The sequence below is a fragment of the Apteryx rowi genome, unplaced genomic scaffold, assembly GCF_003343035.1.
Source record: "Apteryx rowi isolate R43461 unplaced genomic scaffold, aptRow1 scaffold_233, whole genome shotgun sequence".
Taxonomy (NCBI): Eukaryota; Metazoa; Chordata; class Aves; order Apterygiformes; family Apterygidae; genus Apteryx; species Apteryx rowi.
In genome coordinates, this window is record NW_020448675.1 from 469,842 (window position 1) to 486,606 (window position 16,765).

Genomic DNA, 16,765 nt, shown 5'->3' on the forward strand with positions numbered 1-16,765 from the left:
TTATATTTTTGCCTTTTTTTTTTGTGCTTTGGTTTGTATTTTCATGCTTTCCTTTAAGCATCATAGCTAGCAACTTCTTCCATGAAAAGATTCTTGCCTGAAACCTGTGCCTCAGAATGTCTTGGGCTTTACAAGAAATACCATATATATGCCTCTGTGATACAGTGTTTGCATTTTTCCTTTTTCTCAAAATACTACTCCTGTCTTCCCTCCCTACATTGTATGCAGGCTTTAAATGAATGTTACCAATAGGCTTGATAACTATGATATAAAAGCTAGACAATGGATAGGTTTCTTACTGATTTTTGGCTTCCATATGGTTTTAAGTATGACTGGAAAGATTATGAAAAATAAGTAAAATATTTGATTCTTTACTCTTTTTATTGCTCTCAAGGGGATATGGCTGTATGAGTGGAGACTGGGAGAGGGAGGAAATAGGTTTGAGACCAGACCAATGTGTCATTGTGTTAAATCCAGCCAGCCAGTGAGGTCATTGTTTTCATCTGAGTCATTTTAGAACGAAAACTCTTACATTATGGAAAACATTGCACATCTTTATTTCAGACATGGAAATATCCAGCCAACCTTTCAGTAGTAGAGCTCTGCTGACTTCATTTGAGGTACTCCTGACTCCCAGCGGTGTAAGCAGGAGGGAAAATCAAATTCTTTCGCCTCCCTTTTTAACACTTTGCCACTAACCCAACAGGGTTATTCTCTAGGTGCACTCCCAGCCAAGACGCTGGTTGAAGAGGGAGCTGGTAAGTCTGTTCATCACACCTGTCAGCCCTGAATCTAGTAAATCTGTCCAGCCTGGAGCTGGCTACAGTTATATTAGGGAAAAAGTTCTTAAGCACCGACTCATGTTGAGGCTAGATTATGTTCCAGCGTGCACGAGGAAAATCCTGGAGACTGCATTCCTGAATATTGATTATATGTCATACGCGGGCTCCGCTAGGCTCAGTCTCTGTGTAGCCTGATCTAATTGAGGGACTTGGGCAATCTGCCCAGCTCTGCAACTGATTTGTGTGACCATGAGCAAACCATGGCATCTCTCTGCACTTGGCTTTTAATGTACGAGGTCTTTAAGGTGGGTCTGGTATTTGTGGCATTTCAAGGGTCCTGTTGTATAATACAATGAATATAACCCAATTTGCATATTTTATACCATATAGCAGCGTGGGTTGAAGACACTGATCACTCCACATTAACTAATAGAAATACTAGGAGGTGGTTTGGGCCGAATCTAACAATTGCTCTTTTATCATTTGAATGGAAGGAAAAGCCATTGCAACTTTTTATGCCTTCAGCGTAATTCAAGAAAATGAATTGTTGTTTGACAAAATATCTTCTAATCATTTGTATACCATGAAGGTGCTTACAGTGTTAATATGTGGCAGGTCGTATGTCTCCTTAAGGTTTATTCAGCCAGTGGTTTGATAAGGTTTAGTATTTTTGCCCATTCAAAATTAAACTTCTGGGTCCTTTGAATCAAGAGAACTACCCAGTGTTGGCGTTCAAACATCCAGCCTTAGGGGGACCCAGAACGTGCAGAGATGGCACTGAGCAGTTCTCTAAGGGAAAGCGTGTTTGGGTAGTGGTCTGCAAATCAGATAAAAGTTGTTTGTAGGAGAGCTTGCACAGCAATACTCCTTATAATCTGGGGTAGTGTTTTCCTGCGTGGAACCTGATCCTGTTGCCACTGAAGTTAAGCCTCAAATTTCTTTATGAAAAGCAAAAAACCTACAGCAAAGATGTCTAAACTGTTACTTGGCCATCACTTAAAAGGCAGCAGTTTTGAAGATTGGGGGAGTGTGTGTTTGATGTTCAACTGAAAATATTTCCTAGACCTTTAACAGTCTCTGAATCAGCCCTGTGACTACAGAGCAAATGAACGGGAATCCCTCCCAGGACTCTGGCTCCAGAGTGAGCCAGGAGCCCTGCTGCAAGGTGGCTCAGTGATAGTGCCCGAGTGAGCCTCTCCCAGAGAGCGATGTACCTGTCCATACACCACTCTGTGAGGGAGGGCAGTGGGACTGCGCGACGCATGGGGTGGATGTGTTTGCCCGAGCAAGGAGCAYGCTGTCATCAGTGAGGAAAAAAAAGACTGAGTGTGGGATCTCAGAGCGGTGGGCTGTGAGGCTTTGGAGACGACTGTCTACATCTCCTGAATGGCAGACATTCTTCCAAGTGATGTGCCTAACACAGGCTGGCCTGAGCCTGGACCAGAGCGACTGATGGGGACTCCCCTGCGCTCTTGTTAGCCCTTGTCAAGTGATGTGCTTCGATTGAGCCGCTGATCTAGAACTGGTTGGGGAGAGGTGCTGGAAAAGGTATCCTCCTCGTACGTCTCAGATGGCTGCGGCACTGCTTTCTGCGCAGGCTGTTGGGGAGCGCAGGTGTGAGGAGCAGCGCGGAGGCTTCTGCAGTTGCACTGTGCAGCTCTAGCCAGGGCTTTTGGCAGCTGGATCCTTCTGTGACGCTTGTCACGAGTGTCTAGATCAGTCGTATCTCTGTGAGGGCAACAAATGATTCTGGTGCTATTATGGTATCTGAACTCTGTGCAGTCATCTCTTGGCCCCTCTCTCCCCATCTCGCCCTCCCTCCAAGTGCTGACAAGGGCAGCGCTATGCCGTTGTCCACATTCAACTAGTAAGGAACAAAGTCACTTGGCTGCGGTTGTGCAGACGTTCAGTGGAGCACAAATTGAACTTGGATCTCTAGTGTATAAAACTGGCATCCAAACGAATATGAAACCAAAACTGAGCAGCTTATTGGGTCCTTGTCCATGCCTCGTGGAGACAGATATGATCAGGATCTGGGCACACTTCCAGTAATAATTTTTGTCGCACTGTAAATACAAGGCCAGCTGTTTTCATGGTGATCTTACGCTTTCACTGTCTGTTTTTAATCAGAATTAGGATGTACGGGTATATGAGGAAATGAAGTAATAAAAAGCTTTTATTATTCAAAATGTGAATTTAAATTTTGTCTTGAACAATCTATGAAGGAGATGGAGACCTTTGGTTTGTCTGAATTGTTTACTGGTCTCCAGTTGTGCCTAACCATGCTGTGATAAGAATACCAAAATATTTCTCTCCCTACCCCCACTTGAGCATTTTCTGCCATTGTAATTCTCATTGGAAGGAACAGTGGAAATTAGTGGCACCACCTATTGGTGAAAAAGTAAAACTATGAATTATACTTATTTGCATCCTAGGAAAGAATAATAAAGTGGAGAAAATAGCTTGTAATATATTCCATATTACAACTTAAGTGGCTTTTGAAACATTCTATTTCCTGTTTGATGCTTCTGTGTAGAGCATGTCTGTGGTTTAAAAAAAAAAAAAAAAAAAAAAACTTAATCCAAGCTTTCTGAAATAATGGTAGTACAGAGCAGATCTTCCTAGCGGCTCTTGCTGGTTGCCAGTGCTACTGCATCCTCCCCCTCCTTTATTTATTTATTTAAATATACTCACGCTTAAGCATGCTCACCAACAGTAAAGGTGTTGGGACTAGACTGTTTGCTGCTCAGTTGAAATTCCTGGAGCTTTTCTTTTTCTTTTCTTTTTCTTTTCTTTTTCTTTTCTTTTTCTTTTCTTTTTCTTTTCTTTTTCTTTTCTTTTTCTTTTCTTTTTCTTTTCTTTTTCTTTTCTTTTTCTTTTCTTTTTCTTTTCTCTTTTCTTTTCTCTTTTCTTTTCTCTTGCCTATTTTTAAAAATGTTATCCCTTCCCTAAAATGAGCAAGTTTACTGTGGTAGCCTCATCAGTGCTTGTTGGAAGGCAGTTTACTGATGGCAGCAGTTTAAGCTGTAACATCTTCAAGGGGAGAACTTGCATTAACCGTGCATGTTCTGTGGGTGCCATGTGATAAATGGTTTCTGGTAGTTGGTTTTGGATGTGCTAGTTTCTAATGTTTACACCAGTAGACAGAATAAAAATGACCTTGTTGCTTATCATGGGGCCTGTGTGATGACAGAGCTGGTCAAATTTTGAATTTGTTTAAAAAACAAACTCTTTCCCCTTCTCCTCCCCGTCACCCTACAAAAAAGAAGAAGAAAAAAAAAGTGGTGGTTCCTGTTTAGTAGCTCTGCTTTTCTTATCTGGAGAGATAACTGATAGTTGAAGGATGTTGTTTGTTATTGAGGCTGGGTATGGGAACGCTGTTTCACTGAAGATATTTTGCAGTACTGTCTCCCTGCTGTTAGGAACAGCTGAACAACTCGAATGGAGCACAGCAACGGCTGTGAAGCCCAAAGAGGACTTAGTTGCAATATATTGGTGTCCTTAGTATAGCTTCTGTTCATAACCCAATTCTCTATCCTCAGGTTGGAGAAAATCCTAAAAATGGATGGATGTGCTGGGCATGTGTTAGGTGGTTCCCAGGGAGTCCTTGCCTGAGGAGCTCCTGTCCTGCCCTGCCCTGCCAGAACCGAGGCAGCGCGCAGGGGCAGCACAAGAAGTGTGCGTCCGAGAGGAATCCATGCACTGTAATACAGCGTGGTGGAGTATAACTGCAGGTGGAAACTGGAAATGAGCAGGGAAGAAGCCTTCTGGATGACCTTGGGAAAAGGGTATCAGCTAGGGGTGGGCTGTGTGGATAAAGGCCCGCAGGTAGCAATGTGAGTGTCTGACAGGGCTAAGATGAAATGAACAGTTGTGTGGTGCAGTTTGCAGACAGAATAAGACCTAAGTAAAATGCATAGTTGTAGGTAAAAAGTACCTGGCTTGAGGTTCTTTAGTGCAAAGAGAGCTTAACATATGAGATATCAAAACTGATTCGTAGCTATTGATTGAATTGACAATACTACAGATAATTTCACTTAAGTTTCTACTAAATAGGTACTTGAATTGTTCTGTGCATCAAAAGTCCTTTGAGCTGCTTTCAGCTAAAAAAGCAAAAAAGTGGAGTGTAAAATACTTAAATCAAAAACACCAGAAAATGTATTTAGGATTCTTCAGCCTTTTGTTTAGCCTTTATTAGCGTTAGTAATGGGAGGGTGGTCGGTGGAAATGCTGACGTGATTAGACTGCTAGCACTTGCAGGATCACAGCCAAGGCAAAGCAAAGCAGGAGGGTAAATCCGACAGTATTTTGCCACTGTCTTGTTACAGTTCAGCTCTTTGGCTAACAAAAGAGTTAAAAGATTTCCCTCTTATTCCTATCCATCCTTTTCCTTAAATAAGTCTAGTGAGGCTAGATCAAAACTGACCATATGCTCCAGGCGTTCTGATGTGAAAGTAGGCATGAGAGGTCGCAAATGACTGAGAGCTCATTCTCAGACTGGAATTTGTTTACTTCCTCTCCATGTGGGTGGCAAAGTGTCCATAAATGTTTTAGCATAGTGTAGCTCGCTCTTGGTTTCAGTACAAGATTTACCACTGATCTGTCACTCCAGCAACAGCACAGAGGATTTAACAGTCAAAAGTGAAAAATGTTTTTGGAAGTCCTCACTACTTGGCAATCGAAGGGCAAGTTGCTGCTAAACACAACTGGACTGTGAGATGGATGCTTTTTAGATAGTCATCAACAGTGGGAGAAAATTCTGGGTGCTACAGGTGGATGTCCCGGCAATGAAATGCACTGGTTTTTCTCAGTTTTGAAGCTTTTCTGTAATGAGTAGTAGAAGTTCCTTCTTCTGCTGCAATCAATCAAATTTCTCTTACAGAGGGTATAATTACAAATCATGTCTTCTCACAGTATGTTTCAAAGGCTGGGGGTTGTTTTGTTCAGTTTTGTTCTGTAGCTCAGCTTCTATGAAAGTCCCTGAAACTTCAGCTCTGCAGGCTGCTGCTGGCCTCTTGCTTGGTCACTTTGCAGTGGTGAGGCACAGCCAAACTCGGTCTGTGTGACATGGCTCAGGCAACTGCTTCGTTTCAGTGTCTGTGGGTATATACCTCCCTGTCCACTCGCATGCCTTTAGCTACATCACACATGAATGTCAGTGAACATATTGTATGTGGCATACAAGATGGTGGAGAAAAAAAGGCTTTGAGGAAGGGATATGACAACATCCATAGCTGGCAAGAGGGCAGAGTGTGGCTAGCCACTGGAAATGCTGCTGACACCTTTCAGCCAGTGTTTGAGTTGTGTATGCTGCACACAGTTCATTACAGAAAAAAACAATTTACTAGTGTACTGGAGAACTTAAAGGATCCTTCCAGGAAGCATGCATGTGCATGCAAGAGGTGGCAAGGTGTTCTTAAGTCTTCCACATAGCGGCTCAGGGCCTTACTCACCATTAATTTGTAAAAAGTTCTAAAGAGAGCCCTAAAAAAATGACCTAAAACAACTTTTCTATAAATAGCACTGTGTTTCAACTTTGTTCCACAACTACCTGTGTATGCTGGGACCTGTTGGGTTTCTGGACATCATCTTTCTCAAACTCTACCAAGCTTTTTCTTGAAGCGTTACAACAATGAAAGAAAGGTAAATGTAAGCTTTGAGCTCTTCATTCATAAAAAGCCATTTGTGGGGACAGGAGCGAGTCTTTCCCATCCTGGGTTTCAGACGGCAGTAATTATTTGAACAGRAAGTGCTGTATTTAAGTGGAATATGACTGAAATATTTTGTTGAAGGTTGTGGGKTTTTTTTGTGTTTAATAATGTCAGTTTGCTGCTCAGGGTTCTGGAATAGTGGGTGGAGGGAGAGCTGACAAAGGGCAGAAAAGATAGTCAAAAGTGCAAGCTAAATATATTTGTCATGCAATTTTCCCTGAGTGAAAATATATGACTGTCTGGATACACAAGTTAATATCATTGGAGGATTTGGTCGAAACATGTTTTCATTTTTTGTTTATCTTTTTGAAGATATCCAAAGTATTTGGATTGTAAGGAGTGATTCCAATGAGACATGATGTCTGTTTGTTAATTGTAGGCACAGTTTCTGTTAAGAGTTCATGAGACTTCCCCCTTCCCACACTTGCTGAACATTGTCAGGGTCATGTATGCGGTGCCTGTTTGATGCCATCGCCCTGCCTGTTCTTTGTAAACAACCAGTTAACGTGCAATGGCTCAAAAATGCTCATGACTTCTTTGTTTGTTTTCTTCATAGGCTGGAATGGTGTTGCGATGTGGATACTTCTGGTTTGGCTTATTTCTCGTGCCCACTGCGTGCCTTGTTAAAGACGTGGCATGGAGAGCGTAAGTCCCGAAACAGTCCTCGTGGTGTTGTAGGAATCATTTTGCATGGATGTGCTGTGCAGTTCAGTATTTCTCTGTAAAGCAACTACAAAGCCTTTCAGTGAATGCAAAACAATGATATTGCTTTGGAAGACCTTTCAGCAAAGTTGAAAGTGGAAGTCATTTTTTTATACGCCAATGCAACCAGCAGTGCAAAAGGATGAGTAGTTTTAGTCCTGAATCTGGAGGATGCAGCCTTCTCTCAGTAATAAAGATATTTCTTTTCATGATTATTTGCTCTGTCTACCTTTTAGTTAAAGGCAAATTCAATTTAGACCTCAAAGGTGCCCTGCTGCTGAACGGAAGCCCAATACTTTGGTTTGACTAAGTAGGTTAGGCAGAAAGTAAAATTGTGGTACTCAGTGCCCTGCAAGCTCCCAGTTGTTTGCCAGCGGCTCTTTAGGTTCTCCTTTAACAGTGAGTCTTCCCCAACTTGACCGATGTAACTGACAGAATAGCAATACTCTCTGGACTCCACAGTTGAAGTAAATCTTGATTCCTTCCCTACCCGAAGAGGGGGAACAAGCCTCATGAAATACAAGCCTGTGTAATTCCCTTCTCCTCCCAAGTTTCCCTGGTTTCAAAGCACTGAGTAAAGTAAGACATCTGAAGAATTTTGATTTAAAGAGAAGCAACTTAACTTCTCTACTATTGCTATTTTCAATGTAGAATTATCCTTTTCATGTATAATTTCTTGTGTTTTGTTCGCTTTAAATGTCTTAAGCCTCAAAGCTTTCATCCAGTGGAAAGCTGTGTTACAACCAAGAAGGTTTCATTTTGTGGAAGTGCTTTTCTTTAGCCTAAGGTAAAAGATTCTCATGGACTCTGAGTGCCAAGAGATGAGCTGGTACTCACATTCCCATTCTGTTAGAAGAGTGGCAAAGAAAGCCTTACCCTGCTGCTCTTACCTGAAGGTAGTGCTTTTTCCATAACTCCTTACAAGGAGGCTATGAGGCAAAAATGCAGGTCCTAACTTGTCACAAGGACTCAAAGTAAAATATCATAATATGTAACACCGCTCTAGGAAGGAGGTATCTGGCAGTGAAAGAAGATTCTTCTTTAGGGAGGAATACAGAAAATACTGGAAAAGGCAGAACATTTCCCAAACACAAGGACATCTCAAAGATCAGCATAAAAGRATAAATCAGGTCATACACATGCACCTGAAAGTCTGTTTTCTTCCTATGGGGCTGATAGCACAGCTAAATTGAACTGTTAGTAGGCAAATCTACCAATCAGTAAGTACTTTTCAAATGTCTTCCCTTTCTCTCCCTCAGGTTGATTTTCATGAGCTACACTGCTAGAATTAAAACTAGGTATGATAACGTAATATTTCTGTTGAGGCCAAACTATGAGTTAATAGTCTAGCATACTAGAGGGTTTTTTGTTGCATTTATTAAACTTCCCCATTGAAAATGATTTTAAAAGTCTAAAGTTGAGGCTAAAATGTTTAAATCTGGATACTTAACATTAGCTGTGTCTATGACCAGCTTTTTAAAGCCCTGAAAAATCTTAAAATTCATTTAGTACAACAGGTCCTGTTCCTGTGTCAGGCATTATTTAAAACCACTTACTAAGAAGTCAACAGACTACTCCTGTGATTAAAGTTAAATAGCTAAATTGTTTGCAGCATCATCTAGGTGTCCAGGATTGTGTTTTAGTTTTTGAAATATTTTCATGATAACTGAAGGTCAGATATGTGTCCTTTAGTTGTCCTCTGTTCTTATCAGTGCTTGGCAAAAACGACTAAGGAATTATAAAACAGGCCAGACCAAGGCAGGCTCATCCTCAGCTATTACTCATTTAAAACTCTGTTACTGACTGAGCCTATTCTTTAATATTTCTTAGAGAAATCTCAGCAACATAATCCTTTCAGTGGTTCAGACCAAGAATGTACAGAGATTATGAAGCTCTCAAGATGAACATGTATGACTGATACACACTGGATGTTTTCCCAGCAGATTTTAAACAGGAGGCTCCTATCAATATTAAGCAAAAAATCTGTTCTCTGAGCAGGACTCTTTTTTTTTTTTTTTTTAACACAGCACTGAAAAATTAACATGATTAACATTTTAACCAGGATAAATGAAATGATACGGCTATCAGCACTAGCATATGGAAGGAGTAAAGGCCTGTTTCCTTTCCAAGAGGCTTGCCATTCACAACTCGAGCCCAAGGCCTCTGGAAATCAGACAGCACGTTTCCACAGCAGTGGTTACACCACATTGCTGCCTGTAATTCAGCAGAATCCGTTTTCGGCCATAAAATTCCAGCAGCTCTGACTTCTCATGGCCGTGGAATTTATCCCTTTCAGTTTCTTTTGGACATGAAGCATAAGTCCACAGAAAAAGGATCCATGTGACCCAAAAGGCGTATGCCTAATTTCAGTACAGAACACTGCCAGAAAAGCATAAGTACAGTACAGAGCTTTTATCTGGAAGAAGGCTAAAGGGAATTTAAAAAAAAAAAAGTATGTTTCAGACCATGCAAATTTTATTATTTCTAAAGTGTTGTGCTGTATCCATTATCAAAATCTGTAATGCTGTATGCAAGCATGTAGTGCAAACTTGCCATAATGCAAGTATGAGCTAGTTCTACGTGTCCTTTCGTTACACAGGCTACAGTTGTCAACACACCTCTTATCTCCCATGTTCTCTGCAACTCTAGGCCTAATGTGTGTGTATGTATGTATTTGTATTTTTTTTTTTAAGTGATTCAAAGAAATGTGGAAAACTTCTCCCTTTAGAATGACAGGGAAGCTTATTATTAATACTTGCCTGCAATACCACATTGTTAACTTTGGTCCACTACCATGAATTGAGTAGCTTGGTTTGGATTTGATTTTTCCCTTGTAAAAGTCCCGGTTGTGCTACTATTGAAGTGAACAGAACTTTGTAAGGTGAGTTCTTGCTCATAGCTGGCATGTGTCAATTGAATACAGGTCACTGGTGCTAGGAAGTCTTGAAATATCTGACCCATAAAGCTGTGTGGGAATCATAAAAACAGTTTATTCCAGCAAAAATTATTTTATTCCTTGCTGGGCAGGAATTTATTAATAACTGGTGTCTCAACACTTAGTGTTATAGCGAGAAATTTCCTGAGCCTTCCAATAATTACCAAAATATTGATGTGCCTTTTTTATTGATAGTGGGGGAAGGCTGGCAGGGAAGGAAGCATATTGCACTTGCCAGCTCTGGCAGTGTAAATAAGAGAGAAGGTATGAGGAGCTCTTCCCATCCACACACTTGCAGTCCCTGGAGCACAAGGCACCTGAAATGATGTTGTTGCAAATAAGTCACAGTAGAGGCATCATTATCTTTGAGAAAAGAGCCCCCCGTTTCCCCTGACAGATTCTGCCCTCCAGAATCTCCCAGTATCTTCCTAGGACCGTGAAGCTATGCCCTTCCCTGGCTTGGAAGTGAAAGGGCTGCTCAAAATGTGGCAATAACCCCCAGCTGTTCTTATAATCCTTGATCTTACTGTCCCAGCGTGCGTGGAAAGGTGAGCCTGCCTTTATGTACCGCATCAAATTTCAGCTGAACAGTAAGATTGAACACAAGAGCTCATAATTTATTGAGGGCTGATCATGCATCTAAAGCAAAGTGCAAGGTAAACGCTAAGACTTCTGCCTATATTTTTGTGTATCAAAAGTTAATGATGTGCTGTTGTGAAAAAATCATGAAGTATCCAGTCCCGTTGCCAGCAATCCAAAGAATATTTGTCACTGATTTTGATGGGAGTAGGCCCAGACTGTGAGGCAATTATTACAATGTTTTAGTATCTGTTGTTTTAGAAACACATGGATAGGTTAGTTGGGGCACTTTTAGAAATACTAAATTAATTACTCTTCCATGGAGGTTCTTGCTCCAAGTCAAGTGATTCAGTGTGTAAATATTACCTGGAGGGTAGGGGGAGGTTATGGATACCCTGCCATGACACAGAGCCCATATATTTCATCATTTCATCATACTTCGGTCCCCCTGACTTCAGGGTGACAGTGTTTTGTTCATATTGTGAAATACCTGTGCGATGCCTGCTCTGCCTGTGCTGCACTATCTGGCCTGTGTGGCTAAGGTTCCACTGAGTTTATACTTTGAATTCAATATTGCACTCTAGAAAAGAAAAACATCTCTCATCTTTTATACAGTGTGGAAAGATAAAGATAAGCAAGAAGCCTTGGGAGAGATTTCATAACTTGTAGGTTTATGTGTTCTTGCCCATGGGAAAACAGGTTTTAAAGGGTTTTAAAAGTTTGAAACTCGGTCTTCAATGTTACAGTAGTAGACATGGTCTCTTTAAAAGGCAGGATATGAGCTCAAGGTCAATGTTTAATGTATTTACTCAAATTAAAAAGAGTGTGAAAGCCAAGTCAATTATAAAGATTGTAAGGGTTAATAGCCCAAAGCTTTGTCATCTGTAAAAATGGCTATAGATTCCTTTCCTCAAAGAGGAGATTGAGTCTTACCATTAACCTAAGTAGTTGTCGTAACTTGAACATAATTAACTTTTGTGCAGTTAGAGGTAAACTCACATTCTTGAAACAGTACAAGTTTTAAAATATCCTTGCTGCTCTGTTTTATCGCCCAGTCGCAATATGTTGGTGCTCTCTTGCAAATCGTACATCTCTGGTGGCTTTATCTGGGTGCTCCTCTAAGAACATCATGATATTCTCCTTTTGCTTCCAGATTTTGCTGTGCTTCATCTTTTGTTGTTCTCTATATATTTTTTTCCTCTCTCTTACATTCAGATTTATTTTGAAAAGTGGTTTTAATCTTAGCTTCTCACCTTGCAACATTTGGGGCCTAATTTGGCACCACAAAAACCAGAGCACTTGGATAACTGAGTATTAATATCAAGCTACAGTCATCTCAAATAGTCTCAGCAAAGATTTTGTGGGCTTTCTGTTTCTCCTTCCCCAGGGAAGGAGTAATAAAAATCGTGCCTTTAAAAAAATAAATGCATCTTTATTATATTTTAATCATGTATACACTTATTATTTCTCTAGTAGGGAGAGACTGACATTGTTTTTCATCACTGGTTGAAGATTACAGTATCTGTGTATAAGATTTTTATAAAATTTATAAAGAAATCTTTGCCATCTCTAGAATTGAATATAATTTTAATGCAGTGAAGCAAATGGTATCTCAGTTGACTTGGCTCCATCTTGTTTTCAAGCTCCTTGTGCAGTCACATGCAAATCAATATCATCTCACGGGGACACTTTCTCCTTTAAGTGACACAAAAGAGGAAGCTGATCAAAAACTCTCCATTGGAGAAAAAGATCCCTGGACTGTGTATTACTGCTTTGTAGATGTCAAGGCAGAGGGGGCTAGATTCTCTCCTTACGCCAGCAGAAGTTAGGAATAAAGGCACTGAAGTGGTAGGTGAGGCTGAAAAAAAAGGCCCACGTCTCTGTGTGTGGGACATTGCTCTCCAAATTTGGTCGCATGTGTTGTGTATACATTGCTCTTTGAATGCCCAAAGTAAGAAAATAGGACACAGTCTGTCTTGTTACTGTTGTTTTGAAGCTCAGTGGGGAGAGAAGTGCCTTTCCGAGTCATGTGAAACTGGTAACTGAAAATCAAGAGGTCTGAATGGCAACTATAGTCAGCAACTCTCCCCGGGTTTTCAGGGCAGCGCGATGCATGGCTCAAAAGATGGAGTGGAATCATGTTTTGCCACATGAATACTCAATGTGGCCCCGTCCTTTTGTTTGAGTGCCCAGGTCCGGAGCAGTCCCACGGCAGTAGTGTCAGGTCTCCGTAGTCCAGTGGCTTTGCCAGCCAGTTAGTTTTTAGCAGAGTGTTGTGTTGAAGCAGGCAAGCTCTGCTGAATTTGAAGTCCTTCTGATTCGTTTCCTGTGTGATACTTTCCTGGTATTGCGAACCTGGACTGACTGTTCTGTATGTGCATTCCTTGTGCCTTATTTCCCAAATCTTTATGAAAGGAGGGCCTTGCACCTCTCATCTGCAAAGGAAAAATTGGTCTTTTACAAACCCACAAATGGTCGTGCATGTTTTTTGTTTTGTTTTTCTGTTCTTATCTTTTCTTTGTGATACAGGGCCAAGCATGTCTACCATAAAACTTTGCTGGAGGAAGTTCAGGAATTGGAGACGAAGACCAGAGAGCTGGGAAAAGCCATGCTTCGTGATAGTAATGGAAAGAGGTGAGGCAATTCTATACTACTGTTTTGAACAGACCCTTCTTTTTGTCTCCCCTCCCTATTTCTCGTTCATCACTCCAGTCTGATTCCAGGCAGGCTGAGAAGGTGCCTCTCCTGTATTATTCATTCACTGTTGTTGTTCCTGTATATATGCCTCCTGCCCTCACCCAAATCAACCCTTGCAGTTTCATTTCTCCATTGTTGCTGTGAGGCTCTATTAGAAACTGCAGCTTAATCTCCTGCCTGGTAACATGTATACTATTACCTGGCCACTGGGCCAGACTGTTCTGGAGAAGACAGTGTATTTCCCTTGCCACTGGAAAAGAAAAAATCAATCTGACAACCATGTCAGGGGAAGAAACTGTCTGTGACTCAGGATATGAAGCGAGTTAAACTGTTGTTAAAAGGAGAACTGGTTAATCCATTGGGCCCAACAACTTTATTTGGTTAGTCTCATCTCACGAGTTGGGTGGGGTTTTTTGTTTTTTTTTATGCTTTTGCTGTTTTCTGCTGCGATGTACAGGCCCCTTATTACAGAGGTCTCAGTTTCTCATCATGCCTCTCCCTTGTTTCTGCACCATATGGATTTGAACATATTGCTATGATTGAATCCTTCATTGTGAGGGGAGAGTGTGTGTTGTGTGGGAACTTTTGTCTCCTGTGAAAGAAGCTAAAGAAAATCATAGCGAGGCTTTTGCATCCAACAGTTTCATTTGCCATCCCAGAATGTGGTTCTGCATCAGCTAGTTGGAAAAGCTTCCCAAGTTCAAAAAGGGTTCAGGACTAGCTCTTCTGTTCTTGAAACAATATGGCACCACATGACTTGCTAAGAAACTACATGATCATTAAACTGGATTTTAGCAAACCTTATAAACTAGCAAACTGAGTGGAATGGGGCTTTTAAAAGATTTTGTTCTTGTGGGGCAGGGTCATCCTTTGAGCCTTTGATGTCTATTCTAAGGTAAACTAATTGCCATATTGTAGCTGCTGCTAAGGCAAGCTGGATAGAAAATTTTTTCAGCTGAACTTGTGAGTTAATAAGCACTATTTTTAGGGAAAATTATCAGGGAGTGAGCTTACCAAGATTATAGTAAACTGTAAAGCTTTTTATTTTTATTTTTTTTAAGTCTTATGTCAACTTTAATGTGTTTGTAAGATGTCCTTAGTGACCAGAGTGCTTCTCAGAGGCCAAGACAAAGTAAACAGTGTTATTGACTAAAATCACTTCAAAACACTTGGTATATCCTGTTTTCATGTTATGAGTCATCTTCTGCCATTATGTTTGAATCCTATAAAATACAATTTATAAATTGTGCTCCCTTGCAGAAGTCGCAAACTGCACCTAGAATCATTTAAAATGAAAAAGCAGCCTTTGTAGCACAAATTAACAAAGGCTGTGCTCTATGCCACAGTTAAAAATCAGCAAACAGAAGTGCCTAAAATGAGACATTTAATTAAAAATGGGCCTTGCTTTAGAGAGTCTGAGTAGTCACCTTGAAGTCACTTGGAAGCCAAGTGCTCGGTACTGCGGTCAGGCCAGCCTCCCAGGCAAGGACACATGAAAGGTGTAATTTTGTGCTGCAAACTGCTGATTAACAGATGGATTAGATGCCCCAAAAGTGGCATCCAATCCACCTGAGAGCGGGCTGCTCCCAAACATGCAAATGTTAGTATGAGCCCCTTGGCTGTTGCTGTGGTTCATATCTGTGCACAGGATGTAGAGTTGCATTTGTGTTGGTTCCCAGTGTTTGTTTTTTCTGCCCCTRTCAACTACCTGTTGTTGACAGCCTGAGAGGCAAGTGAATCTGTGGTTTTGCATGGGTTGCAAGGCAGGCTGACATACTGGTAGTAGTCACGGAGAGACAGTTAGCATTTTGTGTGTGTGCCTGAGAATTTGATGGGTTTCCTCTTTGTTTACACACTGTCCTGATGTTCTGTAAATTTAATGGCTGTGTTGTAATTCATTCATATGCTACATGTTTTCATAGCCTTTTCTTTTATTACATTCTCACTGCAAACTCTTTCATGTGCATTCCTCCTCCATATAGCTTCACTTCATTCTTGCAACGCTTGCATGGAGATGATGTAAGGAATCCCTTCTGGCCCTCCTGGCCAGCCTCCCTCCCCCTGCTTTCCCCGGTTTGTTTGTTCGCCTTCCTAATTGCTCCCAGATTTTCTGGGTGGTCCATCTGTGAACTAGATAATGGTGGAGTGCCTCTGCCTGCTAGGAGCTACTGTGCCGTGCTTGTGATGTGGCCTCCCGAGTGCTCTTCAGAGTTGTTCTGCCTTTTATCTCTTGTTTGTCTCCTGGCTCCTTCACACCTGCTTGAAATCCTGCGCTTGTCCTAAGGGAAGGCTGGGGGTGGGAAAGAGGCAGACTGGGAATTTTGTGCACTCACAGCCCCTCTGCTTCCCGTTTATTTTTTTCCAAGCTTCCTCGAAGCTGCTGGAAGTGGGGAGTGCTGAGAGGCATGTGCCTGCCTCCCTCCTGCGCAGAGCCCGTTGCTCTCGGGGCACGTCTGGCCGGTGTGACAGTGCGCGCGAGACTGCAGTCTCCTCGTTTGTAATGGAAAGCAGAGAGCTGCATTAAAACTGCCCGGGTCCGTCTGTCACCTCTCGGTAACAGTGTTAGCTCGTGGTTGGAAGCGTTCCTGGAAACACATCCRTTAGGTGTTGGTTTGTTCAGGCAGCTGCAGAAGATAAGCTGGCTGTCATCAGGGTCTGTTTTCCTGGCTCACGTAGAGGCCACTATTTTTGTCCAGTGTTTTTTCAGAAACAAAAAAAAATCACACCCAATTACAGATAAGAGAGGGATTTAGGGAGCTAATTGCTTTTATCATTGCCTAGACCTTAGAGGAAAAATGAGGTGCAAGATCTGGATGTTAAGGATTATTCTGCTAAACAAAAAGCAATTCACAAGCCCTGGAAGGCAGCGAGTGCATCTAGACTTGCACAACAGGGTGCCAACAGTCTGTTGCGGTTCAGCCAGGTTTCTGTAAAATGTGGGCAGGATGACATCTGGGTCCTCTCTGCAGTGTCAGTAGGAGCACGGGGAGAGCTACGTATTCCACTTGATACCAAAATACGCACGTCCTGCCTTAGGTGGTCTTCTCCTTAGCAACTGTTCTTGCTAGAGACATTTTTCAGGTTAATAAAAAAAAATGTCTTCGCTATCACTAGCTGCATCCTTTTTAACCCCTTTAACCAGCTTCTAAAGCTGGATTTGCTTTTATTGATCTTAAAAAAAAAAAAAAAAAAAAAAAGCCGATGCAGATTTTTGCCCTTAACAATGTTGAGAGCAAACAGCAAGGCAAATGGTAGGTCAGGGAGTGTCTGGTCTGTGCAGGGAAGAAAGGCAGCGTAATCAACCTTGAGTGCTATAGCTGGCTCCCAAAAATCTGTGCAAATAACACTAGAATGATGCT

General features: G+C 41.6%; 1 protein-coding gene across 3 annotated transcripts in view; it reads left to right on the forward strand.

Moving 5' to 3' along the window:
• The window catches only part of ATP8A2 (ATPase phospholipid transporting 8A2), a 314,203-nt gene that overhangs the window by 268,959 nt on the left and 28,479 nt on the right, over positions 1-16,765 (forward strand). For all 3 annotated transcript variants that reach the window (XM_026065895.1, XM_026065896.1, XM_026065899.1), the window contains 2 exons: positions 7,050-7,138; positions 13,239-13,343. In XM_026065895.1, coding sequence (XP_025921680.1) covers positions 7,050-7,138; positions 13,239-13,343 — 194 coding nt within the window. The remainder of the gene's footprint in view (positions 1-7,049; positions 7,139-13,238; positions 13,344-16,765) is intronic.